General features: G+C 44.1%; 1 protein-coding gene across 1 annotated transcript in view; it reads left to right on the forward strand.

Annotated features, from left to right (window-relative positions):
- The window catches only part of GPC1 (glypican 1), a 208,532-nt gene that overhangs the window by 102,405 nt on the left and 80,980 nt on the right, over nucleotides 1–25,147 (forward strand). Inside the window, exon 2 of the mRNA XM_059479216.1 lies at nucleotides 3,857–4,015. Within this exon, the coding sequence (XP_059335199.1) occupies nucleotides 3,857–4,015 (159 nt within the window). The remainder of the gene's footprint in view (nucleotides 1–3,856; nucleotides 4,016–25,147) is intronic.

The raw sequence follows: 25,147 nt of genomic DNA on the forward strand, positions 1-25,147 counted from the left end.
TCTGGGCATGACCCAGAGCTGGCCTTGGTCACTGGAAGCATATCCATCATCCTCCAGGAGATTTGAGCAGCCCCCTCTTTGCTGCCAGTTTGTTTTTGCCATGCCTGTCTGCTTTCTGCAAGGCTTTTGCAGGGGTGGGAGCACATGCTGTCCAACAAGTGGTGAGCAACAGGTCAGCTGCACACAGGGAGAACTTGTGTGGCACAGCAGCAGGCAGAGGACGCACCCTGTATCGTGGGCATTTACTCCTTGGAAAACACCTCTGGCTCTCTGTAGTTATCTGGAGATATCTCCTGCCAAGTGAACCCAAAGATATTTATAGTGCAAGCTTCAGCAATAGGACAAAGGCAGGTTGGCAAACAAAGGGACTTTGAAATATAAGGAGAACCAAAATATGCTCTGGAGCACATTTATTTTGGAATCAATAGGAAAAGGTTAAATAATAATAGTGAATGTTTCCAGGGTGGGTCACGTTAAAAAGCAAAGAAAGCAGAGCATGTTCACAGTGCTGTGAGACTGTTCTCTGTGTGGTGAGTTTGATTTATAGAGATAAATAATAAAAACTTTGCTTCCTACTGAGATAGAGTGTGGTGGCGCTGAGCACCACTCAGCACCTGCTGAGTACCTTACAAACACCTGCAGAAAGCTGAGATAAATGCTACTTCAAAAGGGATTGAAGCTGCTTGGAGCTCAAGAATGGAAACAATTCTATATTCAATTCACAAAGTTGTGTAAAATTAACCAATTTCAGCTATGGGTGTGATTTCTCCCTGCTTTCTGCCTGTGTTTCCCCAGTCCCCCTGAGCTGTGTGGAGGCTGTGGTGTCGCAGCAGGGTTGGGGCCATCCTGCTCAGACACGCTGTGCCTCGCCCGGGCTGGGAGCGCACAGAGCGCTGTATGGACGTGTCCCAGTTTAATTAACACAGCTCTCCCCACTGCTGCTCCTCAGGGAGCTCAGGCACGGGGCTCTTCCTCCCCTCCTCTACTCCTGGGGGCAATCCCCTCACCTTCCCCTTGGTTTCTACAGCCTGTGCAGGGAGCCTGCCTGGAGGGCAGCTTTGGTGAACGCATGGTGTCTCCTTGCAGGGACGTCCATGTTTCAGGCACACCTCCTGCCTGAATCCTGCTGGCAGCAGGCTGGGAGATCAGAGATCCTCAGGGCTCCACTGATTTGACTCAGTTTCCCACAGCAGGGTGTTTGTAAAGGGCTGTTGGAGGCTTTGCCTGAGCCTGCCAGCCCTGGCGGGTAATGGCGCCCAGAGGAAATGGCGGCAGTGCTCGTGTTGTGGAGTGTGAGGCCTCTGAGCATGGCCAGGACCTCACCACCAAAATTCACCATCAGCTGAGGAGGTAAAGGCACTTCTGGAAATGGCTGAGATCCCCTGGGATCCATTTCTTTGTTGATTGGCTTTTTCAGAGAGGCCAGGCCCTGTAAAGGCCTCACTTTGTCCTGAGGGCATCGAGGCCCTCATGGACAGATGCATCCCACAGTAAAATTGCTGTGCACAAAACTTCCGTCCTTGCCAGAAATCCTGTGGCAGCAGAAATGGGATGGAAAAGGTTGGACAAGAAAAAAGTTTTTATAATTTGCCGTGACAGGAATCAAAGCCATGTCTTGTCAAAAAATTCCAGCTCCCTTTTCCTGCCTGTCTGTCACATGTCAGCAGCCCTGACGCTGTACAGATAAATAGAGCTCTACAGAAAGGAGCCCAGGGAACGACTCAGAACAATCCAGTGAGGGAAGGAGAGGCTCAGGCAAGCCCTGAAACTGAGCTTGCATTTGGTGTAGCATGTAGCCCCACATTTCTCTTCACACAGAAAAGCAAGGCACAATTTTTCCCAATATCCTTACCTCATTTGCTGTGCCTGTGTTTGTGCCAAAGCAGAATGCAATGTGGAGATTGTTTACCCACAGTTATGGGGTTTTGTTCCCTTGGCCTGTCAGGGCCAGGTGTGTGTGTGTGTGTGTGTGTCAGGACTGTTGGTGACAGTCACAGATTCTGGGCAGTTCTGAGCTGTGGAGTGCTTGGCAGATTCAGTTTAGATGTAGTGTAACATAGTGTAATATAGTATATATTAGAATAATATAGAATAATAAAGTAATTAATTAGCCTTCTGATAAGATGGAGTCAGATGCATCATTCTCTCCCCTCATCAGGGGTTGCCTGTGAAATTCAGTAGTGGCAAGCATGGAGCCACATGATATTTATATTTGACTCTTGAGGTTTTACATTGAAGCAAGTTGCTGCTTTTCCTGCTGATTTAGGCACTGGTGGGGACAGAGAGTGGGCACGAAGGGAGACAGGCAGCCCCAGGACACACCACCCTGACACTCCTCTCAGCTGGCAGCACAACACAGGGCTGGAGATGGGAGTTTGTCTCCTACAGAAGGTGGTGAGCAGCAATTTCTGTCACATAGACAGGAGGCCTGGCAGTGCAGATGCCCACGGTAACCCGTTTGCCAAGGACAGGCTCACCCCACACCCTGCAGAGGTTGCTCAAGGGTCATCTGTGAGCAGGACAAGGGCCAGCACAATACAAACTCATCCTGAATGGCTTCTGCCTAAAATGCATCAACTACAGAACACTCCTTTGGTCTAAGGCTGCTAATGAGATAACTTTAACAAGGGTAGGACACATACCCAGTTTCAGAGACCCTTTACCACCCATTTGCTAAGAGCTTTACATTGGAAATAGCTAAGGACTTTGTGGGTAACTCTGGAGGCTGTGCAGGTTCAGGATTTGAAGCTGTTTAGACACACAAGATAAAACAAAATTTTAAAGATGTTTGGGCTCAGCTGTGACATTAAGACAGCAGTCCTGTAAAAGTGCCAGCAAAATCATCGGCAATCCCAATCAAATTATCTTAAATATGGTAACTGCTTGGTAATTGGTTTATCTCAGAACATGCTTGGAACAAGAGGGGTATTTTATTTAATTTTTTAAATAAATGTTTGATTTAATTCAAATGAATTCTTATTGCTTGGGTAAGGGGAAACATAGGGTGTGTTTGCATGTGGATGTGTTTTTGTAAGGACTCATAAGAACTTGAGCAATTATTTTTTAAATGTTGCTGACTTTGCCTAGGTGAGCACTTGCTTCTCCACAGTAAAGAAATTGCAGAGGGCAGGAGAAGCTCCACACTGGAGAATTTTTCAATTTGACTGCTGAGTCTTCTTACCTTTCCTGTCCTTCCTTATAGCAAAGGGTGATTTTCAATCAGTGATTGTCAGAGCAACCTTTTTGGGGTGCTCCTGTCTCTTTCCAGGAGATAAATTTTTCACTGAAAATTTCAATACATGTGGAAGGGAATTAGCCACCCAAATTCCACTGACATTCATCACATCTCTGTCTCTTGAAAACTTTCCACTAGCTTCACCTCTCTGCTTAAGGAAATGCCTTCTCAGGCTACATTTGGTAGGGCAGGGAGCACTTTGGAGTTGTTTCTTTTTTTCCTTACAAAGCAGTTTCAAATGGCTGTGCTAATGTACATATTAAGTCTAATGAGTACAGCTGTCATTTAATCAGACTTTCATGTCTTCTGGGATTCTAGGCAGAGATGGATTCTAGGACAGACTTTGAGCAGGAGATTTTCCCTTCTCCTTGCTCCAAATATGATTTTTTTTTCCCTTGCTTTTTCTTCCCTCACAGTCAACAATGAGAAAATTTGTGCCTGCATTGATACCAACCACTGTATCAAAGCAGAAGAACTCAAATTAGGTGGTAAATTTGACAGAAAGACCTGATGCAGATCCAGGTTACCAGGGAGCTGGGATATTTTTAAGCTGAGATTGTCCAGCATTAAGTTCTCCCTTTTCCAGACCTGGCCATTAAACAGCATTTTCTCTCATTTTAGGGGAGCACCTGCGAATCTGCCCACAGGGCTACACCTGCTGCACCAGCGAGATGGAGGAGAACTTTGCAAACAAAAGCCGAAGTGAATTTGAAGCCATGATGAAAGAGGCTGGTCGCTCTGTGCAGGCCATCCTAACAGCACAGCACAGGAGCTTTGACAGTGAGTAAAACCTGCCTGCTTCCTCTGCTCAGGATCCACACACTGCTCACTTTTCCAGGCACTGTTGGAGCCAGGAGTTGTGTTTGACACGTTTTTCTCTGCATCTCACTCAACACTTTGTGTGAAGCATTGAGTTGCTGGAATTGTAGGAGTTGTACCTCTGGCAGGGTTTCTGTAAGACCAAGGCATTTTGAGATCTCCATTTCAGAGCAGCCACTGGAGGAGCCTGGCAGACCCTGGTGTGCCTTGGCACTGACACAGCTGGGACAGGCGTGCTGAAATCAGCTCCTGCCACAGCACAGTAGCATTTGGGGCAGTGATGTAAAACCTGGCACTGTGCCTTGAACTGTAAGCTGAACAATATTGCAAAGGTGACTGGATAGGCCTCAGTAGGTGGGGAGAGTTTAAGGAGACATGCATTTTTCTTGTCCTTTCCATGTAGGTTGCAAGTGAAAATAAGGTGAGTACGTATTGGATCCTGTAACTGTCAGTTTCATACAAACATCAGGAAATGTTACAGAGCAGGAAAGCTCTTAGAGATTGTGGTACATAAGATGTTGTGGAGAAACATTCTCTCCAAAGTCCAGTATCCCTCCTAACCTAAGCAAAGGCTAAGGATGGCTCTCCTACTTTTATTGTTCCCTGAAAAATCCATTTTGCAGTGCACAGTGAGCCTGGAGGTCTGAAGGCCACTGTAAATAAATGGTTTACTGACAAAATTGAGATGACCTGTGATTCAGCAACTGTATCCATTATCAGATTTTGAAGACGGTCAGACACTTAGAATCATGGCACTCCTAACTTTATCAAACAGTCATCATCACGGAGTTACCGTGAAAAGGAGTTGGGAAAAGAAGCTGTAATAGCCAGAAAGGTGGAACTGGAAATTCAAGTAGTAAATAATAGATCTAAAGAAATAAGCCTGACCTTCAGGCTTATAACCAAGATGATGAAGTGCTTTTACACTAAATAGGAAGAAAAGGCAGTGCATCTCTGCAAAAGGCATTGTGTGTGTGGCCGAGGTTGGCCACAGCAAAGGCATTCCTTTATAAGCTCAAAATTAATTGATTTTCACCTGCTTTAAAAGGTGACAATCAGGATTTTTCAAAGAGCCTGACAATGGTGGTTGCTCAGACTGATGTCTGAATGGGACCTGATGTAGCTGCTGCTGAGCACAGTCCCCAAGCTCTGAAATCCAGCCCTCCACAGGGGTTAGTGCTTGGCACCCTCTCTCTCCACTCCCTGTCACTGCACTGGCTGCTGTATCTGCTCTTTATTTTCACCACACCCACTCCAAAGAGCAGAGTTCTGCATCTGACATGTAAGGGAGTGCAAAATTTGATGGAAGTGTTGAGGATTATACTAATAAGCAGAAATTTCCTAGTGGGGAACTGGCTTAGTCTAAGTGTGATGTTTTGGTGGATTAATAATAATAACAGTAGTAAGAGTAACAGTAAGCAAAACAAAGTATATAAAAGGGGGATGCTTGTGTTGTCAGTTAGAGCCATTTGGTTTTATTCCCCAGTATTTTATTTTATTTTGGTTTTATTCCCCAGAATTTTACTAAGATAGAGCTTTATTTCTGTGGTGCATACCCAAGTTTCTTCTAAGTATCAAACAAAGTAAATGTTCAATAAGCCAAGTATTACTTTTACAGACCATAATGCACAGATCATTGGTGTTCTGTAGTGGGAACAACCTCACTTGAGCCCACAGGCCAGGAAGATGTCTCCTGCTCCCATTATACCCTTTTCATGTGCTTAACTACCCTTGTAATCAATGCAGAGTTCATAATTTATGCAAGACATGATTAAAAAAATCATCATATTGTGTCTCAGTTTCAAGCATGATTTTACCTTTAAATAGTACTATTAATTTTTCTTTAGCTACTGCATAAATGGTTTGAAATTGAGGGAGTTCTGGTGATGGGACAATGGGATCACCTCAGCTCCTGAAACAATGCCACAGAAACTGCCCTAGCTTCCAGGAAATGTTATTAATCTCACAGTTAACAACACTTTTTCAGGTAGTGCTGCTTAGAGCTGTTCAATAAAGGAGTTTTTTATGTCACATGGATGAGTTCTAGTCTTGCTGGCACTGGATGCCTGATTTTGTTGGATTTCCTCAGCAGCAGCTTGGAGTGCAGCTTTTGGGGTTTCAGAGGTATCAATGCACAGCTTGTCCTCACATTAGTGATTTCATTTGGCCTTAGGAGGAGGCGGAGAGGCTCCACTGGATGGGGATGTCCAACCCTTTCTCAAAGTATTGTAGCCTGGAGATCAGATTATTCATGTATTCTCTGCTAGCAGGTGTGGCACACTGAACTTCAGGCCTGGAGCTGTCTTATTTTTGGATTGATCACAGCAAATCTCGTGCCTGTAATCTCACTGCTGATCATGGCAATCATCTCTACTTGTAAATTCCCCAAGCTCCAGACAGAAAATAGCAAGGCCACAGCAATCTGCCTCTGAAGTAATGTTCTCCATGCCTGTGGTCAACATTTTGCTTTGGAGAGTAATTCATCCTTGCAGGTTGTGGTCTGTAAAGCCCTAAATTGTCAGCACGCCTCTGCTCTGAGCTGCAGCTTTGTGTTGTTGCAAGGAATTACAGAGGCTGTGGTTTCAGTCTCCCTGGCTGCTTTTGGGCAAACATTCTGTGTCCAAGAGCTGAGTGCCCTTTATTTCATACAATAGAGAAAATGCACGTGTGAGAGACAGATGAGATGCAATAGGTGCAGCCCTTTATTCAAAATGAAGTGTGTGGAATAGGATCTACAGTCTGAGTGCTCTCTCTGCACAGCAGAGGACACATGGCTGGAGATGCCCTTCCTCCAGGATCTGCCAGGGCTAAATTTAAACAGCCTATGCTATTGCTTAGCTGCTTACCAGCACATTTGTTGGTTTGCTTTATGTTACTATAGTTAGCAGAATTTGGAGACATCAGTTGCAAGCTCTACATGTGGTCATAGGCTTGCTGTTAACCTTTTAAGTGAAAAGGTAGCATTTTGCTCTACAACCAATTAGCTTTATTAAAAAAAAAAAAAAAAAAAAAAAAGAGCCAAAAGCACAGACCATGAGTGATGGGAGCATATGCTTTTGATAACTCAGTGCTAGGGAGGATGTTGTGGTCAGAGTAGAAGTATTTCATTTAAAGGATTAAAGGCACAAAATCTTTGTTAATTCTGATGGCCCAGGGCTCTTGGTCAGACAGGGAGGGAAATGTAGGTACTTGGGAGCAGGGCCTGTACCAGAGTCCTGCTGTTAGGTTGGTTTTGGTTGACATTTATTTGCCTGAAAAAAACCTATATATAGCCTATATTTAGAAAGAAAAACATGAATAATAAAATTAAAAACAAGCTAGGGGTCTTAATGGGAGCTGGAATACAGCCTCTGTTGAGACTCATCCTAAATACTGTTTTAAAGGTGCTTCCAGCATTGATTGCAGAGTGTGCTTCTTTTCAAACTGGTATCTTGTCAGTGAATGGGGAAATTTCAGTATCTATTATTAAAAAATTAAATACCTTGACAAGGAGCTTTGTCCATGCAGTGGTTCAGGATACAGATGTGAGCTGGCTGTGCCCCGTCTGACAGCTGCAGAACAGGACTGGCTCTTCAGGTGTGCTGGGACAGAGTTACAAACATTGCTCAGGTCTGGGGGAGATTCCTGTGGAAAATGAGCTTTTTTTGCTTATTAACAGCTGCATGTCAGTGTTGCTCACAGTCATCAGAATTCTGAGCTCCTGTCCTTCCCAGTACAAATTAAACTCGTACTGCCATACTCTGTTGCAGCAAGGAGCCTGGAAAACCTTCTGGGCTGTTCAGGAAAGGCTCTAGCAGTGATTTGTGGTGCGTGGTCAGAGCAGTCCCTTCCCAAGGCCGGGCAGTCAGGGGTGGCTGCAGAGGGCTGCAAAGAGGGAGCAAGAGCAAGCGGTGCTTGGAGTGACACTGAGGGGCTGCAAGCAGCAAGGAACAAGGCTGTTTTTCTAATCTTTGTGAAAGCTCAGTTGTTGAGAGTATAATCTTTGTCTGTCTCTCCATTTTCTCCCTTTTCCTCCACTTAAATCACTTTTTAATAATGCTGCAATGTTGCGCCAGTCTTTCCTTTTGGTGCACTTAGCAAGCAGTCCCTGTGTGACTGCTGACCTTTAGCTGTGAGCCAGGAAATCTGTCCTTTCAGAATTGTTTCATGTTTTCAGGAAATATCAACAAGCCAAAACAAAAAAACCTTGGCTTTAAGTCCACACTGCACAATCTAAAAATGATTTGTAGCTCTCATAAAATCTGTGATTTTTAAGCTGTGACAATCAAATGCAGATTAAAAATTTTGTGGTTTATATCTGGCTGGTCATTGGAAAGCTGATGCCATGTAAAAGCTTTCTTAATGCTCAGTCTTGGTAGCTGGAAACTGCATATGCAGAAACACAGACCATGCAGATAATTAACATCATTTGAGAGTTAGTTTCAAACAGTTACATATTTCTTATGAAGATTGTTTTAAATGTTACAAGGTGGGAAACGTCCTAGAAGCTGTTACACACTGATGGTTAAAATTTTACAGATTTCTAAAGGTCCCTTGTTTAAAGTTCAACCAAATGTGTCTTTGTCAGAGGAACTGAGTTATATAACCCTCAGTACCTACAGCTGCAGCCCCTAAGAGCACTGTTGGAGAGAGGCATATATAAACATTTTTGTTTTACATTCTTATATACTGTGAATGCTTAAGGAGTCTGATCAGGAGGTTGTGGAGTAAGCCCAGCAGGCAGAGCTCTGTTCTCGACTACAAAATCCAGACCTGAATCTGAATTTTGCTGGCATTTTCTCAGTTGATGGGACCATGGACCAAGCCTGATGACCTGAAATTTTAAAGTATCTGAATTTGGTGGCCCATGCATGAGAGATGCAGGACTTCTCTGTGCAGGAAATGATGGACACAAGACCTGAGCAAGGGTTATCTGGGCCATCAGGGCTGCAGTGCCTGTGTCCCCAGATGCGTTGTCCCAAAATCACTGCTCCACACTTGCCATGTCCTGCTGCCACTGCTCTCGGCCCTGGTTGTTTCCTGGAGGCATCACATGGTTTGGTGAGGTGCTGTCTAAAAGGTACTGTTTATTTAGAAACAGGGAAGAAGTGTTGTGCCTTAAAATGTGCAAATGCTGATGTGATTAGAAATCAGCCCCTTTGTTTCAGAATCTGTGGAAGGGAGCACTTGTGGAGTGAGCAGAATTGCTCCAGCAGTCACGGGCTGCACTCTGTGAGCTGCCTGCTCCCTCTGCCCCTGGCACCAGCACTGGCTGCTCCCTAGGGCCAGGAATTTGAGTTAGGACTTCAAATGTATTGCTTTTGATCCAGAAACCCCTAATTGCCCGTGAACACTCTTTCTTGTGGTGACTCCCCAGGCCAGGGCTCTGCCCTGAAATTGTGGTATGTGGCTCAGTTGGTGGCCTTGGCCATGGGCTCAGCACTGTGGGAGAGCTCTGACCTCTGCAGCATCCTTGGGCAGATGGGAGGCAGCAGGCTCAGCTGTCCCTCTGCATTTGTGCTGGGGACATGGCATGGCTTCCATAGCTCACCTGAGCTTGGTCTGTCCTAGCATCAATCTTGCATTGGCTGCCTGCTGTCTCCCAGCTGAACATCCACTATGAAACAGTGCCTGTGCATGGGCATGTTTTTCCAAATGGAAAAGAATGAGTGGGCCTAGAACATTTCAGCTCCTGAAAAAAAGCTGGTAGAGTCAGGGAGACTGAGTTAGGGGAGGGACTTAAGGACAGGAAGATGTTTGATCATCTTTTTTTAGTGGCGTGACAAAGGAATAGGAGGAAAAGAAACCTGGGAATGAGTCTCTTTCACTGAGCTTTCATCACCTGCACTGCATTTTTGTGACAGGCCAGGGGCAACCTTTTTGGTAAAATTGCACTACTAAAACACCATTGTTTTGTGCCTCTTTCTGCACAGTGCTTGGGCAGCATCATTCAGAAAAAGCCCTTTTGTCCTACAGCTTTACCTCTGGGATGTGTTATCAAAAGGATTTAGAGTCCATCACAGATGATTCCTCTGGCTCCCATCAACTTCCTTGCCTTAGGGTTGATTTGAGGATGATACAGACAAAGAGAGCACCTCCTTTAAGCTGAAATAAAAAAGCAGAGTCTCAGGTGGATCCAGGATAGAGGAACAAATATGGGGGTTCCCTTGGAGGTGTCCATAGGAAAAAGGCAGCAAACAGCCATGCTCACTTCATACATTGTTCCCTGCAAGGAACCACCTTAAAAACAGCCCAGCACAAGACAGGATTGATGCTAGCCAGGCTGTCACTCCCCCACAGTGAGAGTACAGAGAAAGGAGATGCTTTCATGTGTGGTGCTGAGCATCTCATTTGGTATTTATGGGTTCCTGGAATGGGGTGTGGTGTCTGCAGAGGTGCATTCCTGGGCAGACAAGATTAATCCTGACAGGTCTCTGCCTCGGGGAAGCAAACGTTTAGGCTCACCTGTAACAGCTCCAGCACCTGGAGTTTTCTCTCTCCTTACAGCCACTTCTCCTCACATACAATCTGGAAGGCTCTGCTCTGTGCTGCAGGGTATATTGCAATGTTTGTGCAGCACTTTGCTTAACAGATGGCATAGGCACAATATTTTCTTTTATTGAAAGAAAAGAAAACAAAACTGGAGTGGCTGGGATGAGAGCACTGCACTGGGGTGCCTCATGCAAGGGCCTGCACACCCCAAGAGATGAGCTGCTTCATCCTTGCAAAAGTCAGGTTAGGTGAAAAAGGTACATCAGGCATCTGAGTTTCAGCAGCTGTCACCATGTTCTGTCACACACTCAAAAAATCTGCCTCTGAGTGCTCAGAGAACAGTGAAATGTGCATCTGCTTGGGGGCATAAAGGAAAGCACCTGCTCTTCTGAGATAGGGATAACACAGGCATATTTTGCAAGAAATTAGTGATGCCCAGATAGTAATCTCAGAAGAAGGTGTTGGCAGAGTTTATTTTAACATTCAGGACACAGTGCATGAATCTCTTTGAAAGCCTCTGATTTCCCAGAGCAAGCAGCCAAGCAGGCTAACTTTTATCCCAGGTGCTGGTGTTGCCCCCAGTGGCTGCAGAGCCACACTCCCAGATGGCTGGATGGAAGTCAGGGCAGGGAAGGGGAGATGAGCAGCTGAGCTTTCTCTGCAGAAGAGCCTGAGTCTTGAACCACTTTGTGCTCAGCCATTTTCTACCTGGTTTGCTGGCTTCACATGAAGCAGTTGTCACCCTTCATCTTTCTGATGCCCAGTGTTTCTCCTAAGAGGAAAATAATGGGATTTCCTGGGCTGCTTTTATTGCAAAGAAGTTTAGGTGCTCTGAATCAGCTCTTGAGGGGATATTTTTGCTCCAACTTGATGTTTGACAAGAATTTAGTCTCTGTTCCCAGCCAGATGCTGTGGATATTTGGGAGCATGGGGGGCTCCAGCAACAAGATGCTGTCCCCACCTAGAAATCAGCAAACACAATGAGCTGGGAAATATGCTACTGAAATATGTGGCATGTCCTGACATAGGAGCTTAGTTATTTTGAGTACTTCAAGGTATCTGTTCTCATTTAAGATGATAAAAGTACTTTGTTCTGTCTCACCAGAAGGGCTTGCAGCAAACTGTTGATTCTGCTTTATTAATTATTGCCATTGAAGCAGCCTAGAGCCAAGAAGTGCTGTAACGCACTGCAGGGCATCCTGCCTGTCTGAGCCTCAACCTATGATCCAAGGACTTGGTTTGAAAACAAAAATAAACAGACAAACATCTGGTTTGGAGAAGTGGAGGGAAGAGATGAGTGGAAGGTCATAGCATAGGTTTGTGCCAGAGATGGGAACAGAGCTCAAGTCCCTGGGTGTTGAGTGAGGTGCAGGAGCACCTCTAGTTCACAAAACAGTGATTCTTTTCTAGTAAGACACCAAAAAACATCATGTCATTCCCTGTCTTACAGGGATATCAACTCTGTTCTCAGCACCCCAGCCTAAGAGGGAGCAGGCACTGCCTCTAAATGCTCTCTGGTCATTGGTATTTGTGTTTTTTCTGTGTAAGGCCCCTTCTGAAGTGGAAGTAATGATCCAAATCATGAGGGAGGTCTGCAAACAGCTTGTCTTAATGGGGGCAAGTGTATAGGAGTTTTTTGGTGTCAGGTAACCTGCTGTGATTAGAGGAGTTGATCTGGGTTTTGGAGTGTAATGTGTGTACCAGTAGTGCCAATAAGAGCTTGAAGGTGATGGCTGCCTATGAAAAACAGTCTGAGAATTGATTGTCTGCAGGGAGACTCAAAGATAATCCTTTTTTGTGATTACAAGAGGCTGAATACCTTCCCTGATGAACATTTCACCTTTGTATTTTCTATAGCTGCTTATGGATGTAAACTGTTCACTTATCCCCCCCCCCCCCATCCTTATTTTGTTTTTTCCCTTCAGGCAAATACAGCTTCTTGCATTTAAAAGCACAGTTAAACTGGTGTAATGTGTGCAGAGCTTTTTCCAGTGCCTCACTTCCTGTCCAGACAATGTTGGGGTATCTTAATTCTATTTCTCGTATTTTCAGAAATTACCCATGGTAGAGGGAAAGAAAACTCTCATTTTACCCAGCAGTTCATAGCTACTTCTGAAGAAGCCAGATGGTGTTGCATAATTCTCATTAAACCTGTAGACTTGGCCAAGACACCAATGGGCTGAGTTTGTTTCACTGCAAAGAAAAGTAGAAATCAGGAATCCCAGCTTCTCTCAGGCCTGATACTACAAAATGTGAGTGCAGCATCAGGTGCTCTGAGGTGGTGACCCAGGCAGGATTAACAATGGGTTTTACTTCAGCTTGGTTGGGATCTTTAGGAGAGTGCATGGGAAAAAAGATTGAGGGATTTTAAAGATTTGTCTTTAGTAATACTCCTCCTAATCCACAGCTTTCCCAGCAGGATCTCCCCTTTGCAGGAAGTTGTTTGACATTGCTCAGCAGTGATTCCTGCTGACCAAGGGGTAACATCAGCACACTCTTCACCCCCAGGCTGGAGAGAAACAGTGAGCTGTTCATTAGTAGAGAAAATAAAAAGGATTCAGTTTTTCTCTCTGAAGCACTTTGTTATTGATTACCCACCTTTGTTTTTGCATGTAGTGCTGGAACTCGTTTCAGTTTGTCTTAGCTCCATCTCCAAGCTGTACATTTTCACTTTAGTCACTATATCTGCCTTTTATTTTTCAAAGCAGTACAGTTAAGATTGTGAATCCATTTAAACTCAGTGGCTTAGAGATGCTGATAAAGGCAGAGGGTTATATAAAGGAATATATATTTATATGTATGTATGTAATAGATGTGTGTATTTCAGTTGTGTTCTTTTGTAGGTGTTGCTGGGAATGAATATTATGGTATTTTTACATGTTGAGAGGTAACAAGCTTGTTAATTGGATGTTGGAATACCACAAATATCTAGTTAAATGTGAATGCTAAATTGTGGGTCTCCAGCTGTTCTTAAACAGAAAGGAAGCTCCAAATGAAGGAGACATCAGATACAAAAAAGAGGAGCAACCTTACTGTGAGTTTGAGGGGGATTCAATTTTTTGGTTTTCACTTCCAGTAGGGTTTATAAAGAAATGCAGCCCATGGTGACTGTCTGTGCTCTGCAGGGTCCCAAGCTGTATGGTAATGATAAAATAAACAAACCCCAGCACTCCCAACCTCCCTCCCAAAACCTGAGCCAGCTGTGAGCTGGGGATCAGCCTGTAGGTTAATCAAGGCTTGGGGAAATATGTTTGTTACAATTTGAGTATAGAGTTTGGATTCAGCTTTTAGTATTCTGGAGATAATTGAGCAGCTTCCTACAGCCCCAGCAGTAGAGCAATTCCCTTGTAAAATGTAGCCTTGTTTTACTGCTGCTAAAAATGAATCAATTAGTCCTCAAGGAGTAATGAATGCCAATAAAAGTATTGTGTGGCAGCATGTAGTAAACTTCTTGTGGAGGAAATGGCTGGAATTGACTTTTCTGAGAGCAGGATTTCAGCTCTCTTCTGATGCACCCATCCGTGCCTGTGACTCTGCTCCTGCCCTCCAGGTCATTAAGAAAGGCAAGGACTTAGGTGGAAATAACCAAGAATAATGGATAGCCTCAATTTGCTGGCCTTGTGCTTTATTTGTGACATCTGAGGGCAAAGTGGAGCATCCTGTTTGTCATGGTGCACTGTAAATAAGGACTTGTCAGTGTCTGCTCTCCAGTTCTGGCTCACAGGTAATAATGAGAGGGGTAGGGTTCCTCCTCCTGCTCTGGTGCTGAGTGCTTAGGCTGGAGCAGGGGCTGATCCTCCTCCTTCCCACCTGCAGGTGAGCAGCAGAGCTGTGCAGTTGGCTGTAGCCATGACAAATACAGCCAGTATTTTACATATCAGCCTGGATTGCTGCAGCTCTGAAAATACACGGCTGAGCTTTGTCCAGCTTGATGAGCCCTTTGAGAGCAACATTACCTTGTTTCTGCAGGATGGCCTCCTGTGCCTTTTGTATCTGCCATGCAGCTCTCAGCCAGGTTGGAGAGGACAAGGCTGAGCTAAGCCAGCCCAGCTTTCCTCTCATCCCCCTTCACTGCAGGTCACAGTGAAGCCCATCCCAGTGGTGCCTCTGCCTTCCTGGTGCTGCCACCACCAGGCCCCTGAACTGCTGCACAGCCCAGCTTCTGTTCGATCATATCAAACACTAATCAGCAGATAAGAAACACTAAATATTTTTATGTTTCCGTACTCCATATCAAGAAAGCCAGAAGGCAAAACACAAGAACTGAGATTTTTTTTTTTTTTTTTTTTTTTTTTTTTTAGTTAAATTTGTGCCTCCCTCTCTGGCACAAATAAATTACTGATATTTACTCTTCATGAATGTGATCCTACACTGTTTTTTTCCCTCCCAGGCCCCATGCCTCTTGCAGGACACGAGAGATGATGTCTGCTGAATCATCACCATTCATTAGGTAGCATGGTGCATTATTTACTGTACATCAGCCAAATCCTACACTCAGAAATAATTATTAATTTCCTCATAAGCTAATTAAAGATCATATCATAAAGCATGTGCATCAGGAAGCTGAATTAAGGTTTCATCAGCAGTTTGAATTTTCTCAGATCCCTCAGTCTGGGGGTGTTTGGCTTTGCAGTAATAAGGCAGCCTTGAGTGGAGTCTTTAAAATCTCATGTAAGGCCCCATTTGCAGCAGGAGGTGCCAGCCTGGCTCCCTCCCTGCCATCACTGCCCACTCCAGCATGCCAGGGCCCAGCAGCTTCTGGGGGAAAGCAAAGCAAGGGCAGCTGGTCCTGTTGTAAAGCACCAACTCCTTTCCCTCATCTCAGCCTCACACACAAGTAATGTTTTTGGCTGATCTTCCCTAACATTCATCTCAAAGCAGATTCCCAGCATGAAAGGTTGGTGTAAGATGTGCCAGGTAGGTTTGTTGTGAGGTGTATAATTACACTGGGAGCTTTTCAGTCTGCTCATCTGGAATTTGCATCGAGTATGATTAGTTAAGTGGAGACCTCTTTATTTGATTACCCCTTTTTTGTTGTTGTCTAAAAGAGAAAATGACACAGTTAGGCAGGAAAAGCTTTAGAGAGGGCTGATCTCTTTATTATATGTTTCTTTGGTGTTTGGCACAGTGTGGTTGAGAGCTTCCAGTTCTATAATAACAGTTATAATGAATGTGCATTGCCAGTGAAATTGTACTTCAAACATCACAGGTGAACTGATACAGACTCAAACTGTTACCTAGGAAGAAAATAGCTTTTCTTTGTTGTTGCCTTTAGACTGAGATAAGCGTTTCAGCTGGAGAAGGAACAAGTACTCTTTTACATTTTTAAAGTTAATGCACAGAAAGTCTTCACTTGATTAGCAGAGGTTCTGCATAGGATGGCTGCTTCATTGCTAAGAGTTTAAGTGAGCTATAAATATATTTTACGCCCTTGTACAAGTTCAGAGGACCATGAAATATAATTAAAAGATTCTGGGCGCTGCACGCATAGGAGCAACATAGGAAATAAACGTTCGACCTTTCTTACCTTTGGTCACCAGTAAGCAATTGCTCTCTGTGCTTCTTGCTGCATTAGTGCTTTGGCTTAAATACAAGATTCAGATGCCTACTGAAAATGTTGAGTGAACATTCACAATTCAGTAGTTCTTCTGTCTGGATTTTTCTCTTCTCTGGAAGGTGCAGTGAAAAATGCCAAGCTATTAGAAGCTAACAATTACTTTTAATTATGCAGACCAGCTTTGGGTATGAATGAGAAAGAGATTTGGAGTCTATTGTTATTTCCTTTTATCTCTGAAAACGAAACAAGAAATGCTAATCAAGACATTTTATACAACTGAAGCCCAGTGTGTCTGAAGCAGTTCTGTTCTATTCCTAGCCAAGGGAAACTCCTTGTATATGTATCATACAGAGTAGGATCTGCCTGTGGATTAACATCCCTGAAGATTTACTGGGAAGCTGACTCACCAAACAGACTTCTCTGTAAAACTGAGCCAAGTTTTGACACTGAATAAGTTGATGTAACTGGGTTAGGACATGGCCCAGTGATTTTCAGGTTTCCACTGGGGAATACAGCTGTGACAGACTCATTCTGAAAGAAACCCAGAAAATTAAATACACAGTAACAAATATAAATTTTATCTCTTGGGGCCAAAGGAAATAGAACAAGTCCTCGTCTGCTGTGTGTAAAACAGAGGAAGAAGACAGTGGCTGTGGAGCTAAGGGAAATGAGTTTGCAGGATCTGATTGTCTGTTATTTGAGTCTGTAGTCACTGAGCTGGGAGCCAGCCTGTTGGACTCAGCCCTGCAGTGCCATAGCTGCATGCCACAGTCTCCTGAGCTCTGTGGGATCATTTTGTTGGCTCATCCCCCGTGCTGGTGGTGCAGGCTCAGAACTGGGAGCCCTTTGGTCTGTGATGCTGCCATCAGTAATGCTCCTGGAGGAGCTGGCAGTGTCTGTGGCAGCAGTTTGAAACACTTTTACTGGAGGTGTCCACAGTGGACTGTCATTAGGCACCTGCTCAGGCATCTTCAAAGGGAAGGGAGGAGGCAGCCAGCATGAAAAGCTCCCTGTAAGCCTGCCCTCACCACCCAGATAAGAGCAGCCTCAGGGAGTGTGCCCAGGTGAAGTCAGGGTGGAATGAGTCACCCTGAGAAATCAGCTCATCAAACCCAAGTGCTGAGTGAAGAGCAGAAGTACAGCTGTGGGAATAGATGTCTTTATTAGAGCAGAGGTAAGCCCTGAGCAAGGCTTTCTAAAGAATGGATCTCTGACTTCTCTCTGCAACAGGCAGAGATTGACACCACCAAAAAAAATGCCATTGATACAAACTGGCCTTTTCTCACAGCAGCTCCTTCCCTGGTGTCTCTGCTCTTCATTGCAAGATGAATAGAAGATGAATAGACACACTCCTAGTCCCATGGCCCTTCTTATGGAGTGTAAAGCCTCCCTTGTGTTTAAATAAACATACACATGGCAAGGATCTGACACAGAGACTGTTGAAGTTGCTGGAGGGGCACTTCCATGGCCACTGAAGTGGACCCCATGGGGATATGGTGTAAAACCACCTTGAGACATGGGTGTGAAAAAGCTGGAGAGGCTGAGTTTTACCAGGCTGTCCCTCCTGAGTGCAAGGACTGAGAATTTTGTTGCTGTGCAGAATCCACATTTGCAGAACAGAAAGAATCTCTGCAGAAGGTGACCTGGCTTGGAAGATGGGGGAAGCTTATCACCAAGAGAATATATAAATAATGGGTAACTTGCATACCCTCCATTGAGGCATGTTCCTGAGCACAGAGGAGGGAGATTTGGGCAGACAGCAGTCAAGAGAAAACAGCCTGATCAGCAGCAGTCATGTCTGAGCATCTTGGGGATAGATTGGGATATAGAGGCAGAGAGGGAACAGGGATGTTTCTTACAACATGAAAAACACATTTGAAGAAGCCAGGAGTGAACACTGTCAGCAGACACAGTTTAGGTTTAGTCTTTTTCCATTAAAAAAAAGTATGATGGGTAATTTTCATTAAAAGGGCTATAAAGATTGGAATCTCTGCTGTCATAAAACTTACAGGTCTCTGTAGTGCAATATATTTTAAAAAGGCAGGCACTTGAGAGAGCAGGTGATGCTACACAAACCACAGACCACAGCAAGGATAAAATACTTCCCAATCATAGCTGAGTGATGGGACACAGCACCTTGACTGCACGCTTCCACCTTGGGAATTGGGCTGTAATATTTGTTGTGCTCTGTACTAGAAGCTTCCCAAGCAACCCAGGAAGGAAGCAGCCACCAACAGCACAGTTAAATCTTTTCAGACCTTTTCTGCAGTCATAGCACTGCAGTAAATCTTGATAATTATTTCACTGGAGTTTTGTCCTCTTTGTATGTAAGGCCAGACATTTATCTGTAGAGTTTCACATTTAGGGTGTTTTGTAGTGATGGTAAACTGAAAATAGAGTACATATTCTCCATAATTCCAGAGAGTCACAATGAACTGAAACAATTTGGAACCTGAAATCAGGTACTGAGTTCTTTTTCTTCCGATAATAGAAATTCACTGTGTCAAGTTAAGCTGATAAAATACTTCCATTTCAGATTGCTGCAAACAGGCAATTTGGACAAGGAAGCAGTTTGAACTCCTATTAGGAAGAGAATTAGTTTTCAGCATGGTCAGATTAGCAAAACCAGTATCTAAGGACCAATTTCTAATTTCTTATTTAAAGTAATTGCTGATGTGCTGAACGAGACCTGTGTTCATACTCTGAGGGACTGCAGTCGTGGCCATGCTAGCATGTTAACAATTAAGGCAAAGTGAACAGTACAAGCCCCAAAACACAATATAATCCTTTATGGAGGCAGTTCTCACCTTTATCCCTAAAGGAGTTCTCGGCTTCATCACTCCCCCCCTCAGTGCACATGGCTGTTGTGTTTCTTATTTATACAGAATCCCCTTTTCACATTCTAGACCACTTCAAGTTTATACAAAAATCCACCTAAAGTATTAATTTGAGACTGGAAATAGATAGTATGGTTTTTCTCAGCTTCCACTTTAGGGAATTTAAGTGGTCAATTTTCAGGCAAAAATCTGTGCCTTTAAAGTAACAAGCATTAAAGACTGTTTTTAAGACGCTGAAAGACATTGAAAATGTTCAGGTAGTTAGCTTTGGATGATTTAATACTTGGCTTAATTTAAATCCTGGAAAGATTGAACTAATGCATATCTTAAGAAGTAATTGCTTTGAGCAAGTGGAAAATATCATCTCTTCTTTATTCAAAGGAGTGTGTCTGTGGCAATTAGGATGGAACATTATTTTGGGCTTACTGTGGACTGCTGAGTGACCATGGAGGAAAAAATCACATCTTCCTGTGGTCACAATTAAAAAAATACCCACTTGTGCTGTCCTGATGAATCTTTGGCCACCAAAGGTCATGGTAGCGTTGCATCAGGAGGCCAAAGTGCTCATGGTGACACCCCCAAGGCAGGAAGGTCAGGAGAGCTGCATGTGTGACCACCCAAAGGTGCCCATGGAATGCCCAGCTTTGACACAGGGAGGTTTGTTTCATTATGAAAATTGTGTACTATTACCTTGTCTTAGACTGGTTTGCTGTTTGCTTTTTTGGGAATTTTGATGCTGGAAATAGACGCCCATGTTTGGAAGCAGACTGTGTTTAGACAAATTCCCAGGCGTGGAGGACAGGAGCTACACTGCTCCTGTTGTGCCATGTGGGTAAGTGGCTGATGTGTTTTGTGTGTCTGTTGCTCAGAACAGGGCAGGGACCTGGTGGAGTCCCCCAGGAATGGTGGAAATTTCCTTTGTAAGTGTCCATGCTGGTGAGAAGGGGGTGTACAGACACTGCACACTGCCCAGCCCTCACCTCTGCACTCTCTGCTTTGCAGGAACAAATGCAGAAGAACAGGTGCTTCTGCAGAGCAAAGTCAGGTGCAGAGGGCAATAAAAGTCTGTTTGCTGCTCTGTAGGGAAAGAATCCAGGAGTGCTGAGCTAAATAGGAGATTTGGTCGTTACTCTGGCAGTTTTATGTAGAGCTTTGTGAGAGAAAACTGAGCTGGAGTAAAGCAGAACACACCAAAGTGCTTTGCAGCCTGTGTATGCCAACAGTGCTGAAAGTTTTTCAGTTATTCACAGACAGAGGAGAGCAGGGATGAGGTTTTACCTTACCTAATACCTTCATTGTTGTGCAACATAAGACTAAATCAAAATGGGAAAGCTGGTCCAGAAATGAGCCCCCCAGCCTAGGTAGTGAGACACTTAGGAGTGGTTCCCTGCTTCATTTAAGATGTCCTTTGTGATTTTAGGGACACAGTGGAGGCTCTGAGCCAAAAAAGCCATGGGGCAACTAATCCCATTTATCTCAGTGGCAGGTCCCTAAATATCTGTGATGTTCTGAGCCTGAGACTGTAATAGGACTTTCCCAGCTCCCACAGGTATTACAAAGATAGATAGACCAAGGAGGTGCTCACATCCTTGAGTAACAGCAGCCATGTAAGTGCCTTGAATGCACTTTATTATGCACAGAATGAGTAGGCTAGAGGAAAGATAATGTTATGTGCTGAAAACAATTTGGCTCTATTAAAGAGGAGCATTTGAGAATTAAGCAATACCCTGGAGAAATCATTTTTGTAGACAAATCTTTACCTTGTCTTTCTTCACTCTCATTCCTCTTTATTCCAAAATGAAGTGACTTCCTTTTCAGAAAGCCCTGAACCCAGAAATTAGACTAAGAACTTGCTGCACATAACGAGGGAGATACCAAAGCACATCATCATAACTCTGAGAGGTAATTTCCAGAGCTAGATGGCCCTACATTTGCAAATGTTCATCCATCAAAGCCATTCACTTTCTGCACTTCCCAGGATTTTCTGGGTTACTGGAACTTTGCAGCACAGCAATTGGTTCTACTCTGCCTAATTCCAGGGCAGGGTAACAGAGCTGATGTTCTCCAGTGTCATCCTCAGTGCTCTGCACTCCCACCAGAATCAATGGACATCTGAAGGAGGCTCAGGATGGCCCAAGGTAGGTGCAGTAATGACCATTAAAGGATGTTTCCTAGGCTTTGAAGTGCTTGCAGTGATGGTATTTTGAAATGGATTTCACTCGACATAAGCATGCTGGGAAGATGAAACTGTGAATTGCTAGGAAATACAGCTTTCTATGTGCCTAGCATTTTAAAGTTATTTTGGGTTTAAAAACGACAGATTTACACATTAGGAAGGAAGCTGTACACAGCCAGGCCTCTTTACATAGCAGTGCTTCATGGGACACTTCTCTGTCTTGTTTCCATGTACTCTGAGAAGTGATAAAATGAAGAAGACATTTATTTAACATTAATTCTGGAAACAAAACAAGGACACTTTAGTATTTTCATGTACATTTACTTTTTGGGCTCTTCAGACTGATGGAAATTCTATACAGTCCTATTGCACTATTGCCTTATAGAATGGAATTTTATGCAAAGATTTGCAAAGCTCCCACACCACAGGCTATATAGACTTTTTCTTAATAGATGCAGAAATCAAGCCACAGTGAAGGTGTCAAAAAATAGCCCTTGAAATATTTACTCTTCCAGCTTCGAAAGTAATAACATTTCTACTGCTGCTAAGCCCGAGCCTGGCAAATATTTTCCTGTCATTAAAATAAGCATTTCCCAATGCTATTTCCTTCCTGTCACAGTGAGTATTGGGCTATAATTCTCCCTGCTGCTGCTTTGCTCTGCTCTGGGAGCGGGTGGAGGAGTCTAGACGGGACGTGGCTTTGAAGGCACACCCTCAGCCCCACTGTCCTGGGAGTGGATGGGTTTGCTCAGTGCTGGTATCTCTTTCCCTGCTCATTTCAGGTTACATAGCTTTGCTTTTAGAAATAGGCTCTTGGAGCCAGCGAGAATAGTTGTGTGCTTGAGGCAAACAAGATTTAACTTTAAAAGAAAATAATAGCAAATAGAGGGGTTCAAATGGATGGCTGGGTGGATGGAAGTACTGAAAAGGACCTGCTGCAATTAGTTGCTCACAGATTAGAAATTTTATCCTCTGCAGCCCTCATTGTAATCCCATTTCTTCTTTCACATATTTCAGGAGAGGTACCATTTAGTTTACATTAGCATGAATGATGAGTGCTAATCTGAGATGACAGAGCAATTTAAAACTGGCAGGAAGTTGCTGAGGTAATATCTAAAATATGAAATGTCTCATTCATTAGGAGAGGTGAAGATGAGGAGCTTAACTGCACCCTCCCTCAAACTGGTTTTATGCCAAGGCTGTAGAGCTGACTTCAGTTCAGATTAGAGTCAAGGTCCAAATATCACCTTCTTCACAGTAGCTCAGCAAGGTGGGTATAGAACCAAGTGCTGTATATACATGTCAGTAAAAATCAAGCAAAAAATGTTAATAGGGACTTCAGCCTTTCTTTTCCTAGTGACAGGTAGGATAATTTAGAGTGATCCAAGAAAAATTAGTTCTCTTAAGCAAGGCAGTGTGCTTGCTGTCTTCAGAGAAAAGGAATGACAGCTGTCCTTCTCCTTGAAAGCACAAGTGACACTGTGGCACAGCTGGCATAATTCAGATTTTTAGGAGGATATGCAACTTTTTTCATTACAGGCTCCACTAAATGATCTTGGCCAGAAATGTATGACCAGATGGCATTAGAGCTGCTTTTCCTGTAAGATTACAAAGTGCCACTGTTCACAATCTCAGCAGCTGAGAGATTATAAATCGCTAGTGCAGGCGGTCATTGCTTTTTCAAGCTCATTTTCTCGGTGCATGGGGAGTCTTTAGGTTTTTTGTCATCACACCTTCAACTTAAATATGTCAGGCTTTATTAGTTGCCTGGTTTGGCTCTCAACCCCCACCTTTTCTTTGTTGTGAAATTGGCGTGATGCTGTATCCTCATCCTTTACTCTTTCTTGTGCCACATCTGTGGTCTTTGTCCACGTTGGCAATGGTCCCTGTCCTCAGGGTGCTCTTCTGATCTGGGTGTTGGCTTGGGTGAGTGTGTTTGACACCTGAGAAACAGGCTGTGGTGTTCCTGTGGGACACACATGCTGCTGAAAGGGTAGAAGTGCATTTCTTGCTGTTTTCTTCTGGTCTTTGTCCATCTTGGGCGCTAGGGCTGTCAAAGGAACAGTAACTGCTCTGGAGCCAGGAGGTGAGTGAGTGGGATTGGGGAGTGTGCTGGGTGAGAGGAAGGGATGCTCACTAACCCTGGCAGTTTGTGGGCAAGGAAAGCAGCATTGGGGAGTGAACCTTACTGAACAGTATTCTTCACATCATCTTTGATATCAGCTGCTGTTTTAGTAGGGATATCTATCAAATGAGCCCAGTCTACAACGATCCATAAGATGTGGATCTTTGTTAGACCATGGAAGGCAGTGGTGAAAAAACTTTACTATTGTAGACTCCCAGCAATGTCCATTTTTTGAAAGTCAGCTCCAGAAGTGTAGCATGATCCTAGAGACTCAAAGAACCTCATTGGCTGAGTGAAGGAGGATCTGTGGATGCAACCTGTCTGTTTGGAGGGACGCCCACTGTCCCTCTGCTCTTCCACTGGCATTCCAAATGACATTTGAAATTTTTTATGGTGGGTGATACAATTAGTTTGTCTTACAGGTTTAAGAGCATCAGTATTTTGCAAGTGCAATGTTTGAAAATATCTGCCTCTGCTGGAATCCTTTGAAATGGAAACGATAAAACACTTTGGTGCGGGTCCACTAACCTCTTTTTAGGTACAGAACTCACTAAGTCTTAAGAAAATGGTTTTAGAGGATCTGAAATAAGTTTCTCATTAAGCATTCCAAAGAATGCTTTTCAGATATGTATTAAAAGACATCCTCTATCTATATACACATTTATTTATTGCCTGTAATTTTCTCTGCACCGTAACTCTGCTTGCACGGTGCAGCTGGGCATAAATCTCATTTTTAGGAGCACTGCTCATGTTATGTTTCTTGACTTTCTATAATAGCAAGAAATGGGATGCTTTGAGATAATCTAAACAAAGCTTTGTGCAATATAACAACATCTAGAGGCATGACAAAGGGATCTTTAAGGCTGGGGAACCTAATGACTGAAGGCTGGTGGTCACTGTGATGTGAAGGTGACCTGAGCTGGAAATCAGTTGCAGTTGTTGGTGCTCCAGAGCAAGGTGCAAGGCTCATAGTGTGAAAGAGGATCAGCTTGGCCAGCATTCAGGGGAAGGTGCTGTCCTGTCCAGCCCATGCTGCCTCTCCTTAACTCCTGTGGTATCCAGGGAAGAACTGGCTGGGTGGAGGAACAGCTCACCAAGGAGGGAGGAGGACAGTGAGAACAGCCTCTGGAGCCTGGCAGAGGCAGGGTGGGCAGGGATGTTGTAGAGGGGTGTCAGAATCTGTTCAGAGGTGGATCCAGGAAACCAGCAAGAGGGATTGACTCCAGTCACAGCACTGCTGAGCACGTAGGTACTGCAGGGTTAGCACTATTGCATTATTATTGTTATTGTTGTTGTTGCTATTATTACTGCTATTATTTATTGCTCTGAGCACTGCTGAGCAGTAACACACTGTACTGTGTTCTGGGCAAGAGGGGAATGCCAGACTCTGAGGGGATCTGGCCCCTGTCTTCACCCATGCTGGCTCTGTGTATGACCTAAGGCAGATTTTAAGCAGAGAGAAGAAAAGCAGCCTTTAAATTTGCAAACAGTGATTAATTCTAGCTGTATTTGAACTGATTATGGATGGAGAAGGAATCAAAGCTGGGATTAGAGGCTTAGCAAGCATGAGCACATCCTTGGGCAGCTACTGCTCTCTTACAACTCTGTAGCACATGAATGTCAGTGTGCTGGTGTAATGCCCTTGTCCCAGGGAACCTGCAGAGTCCCAGTGGCTGCACCCAGCAAAAAATCATCTTGGTGCTCTGTGGCTGCTGGAATCAGACTTGTTTATTTCCTAGTAAGATTCTGTGTTACATTTTATTATCCTCACCAGATAAGGCTGATATTTGCCTGCTGTTGAATGTGAAGGATCGTAATTTCATGCATAGGTGAAATTTCAAAAGGCTAGAAAGGTTCCTTGACAAGGTGACATTTCTTGGCTGTGCCTGTAGTCCTGGGCCTGCTGTATCTTTGCAGTAATATTTCT

The sequence above is a fragment of the Ammospiza nelsoni genome, chromosome 10 (assembly GCF_027579445.1).
Source record: "Ammospiza nelsoni isolate bAmmNel1 chromosome 10, bAmmNel1.pri, whole genome shotgun sequence".
In the NCBI taxonomy this organism is placed as follows: domain Eukaryota; kingdom Metazoa; phylum Chordata; class Aves; order Passeriformes; family Passerellidae; genus Ammospiza; species Ammospiza nelsoni.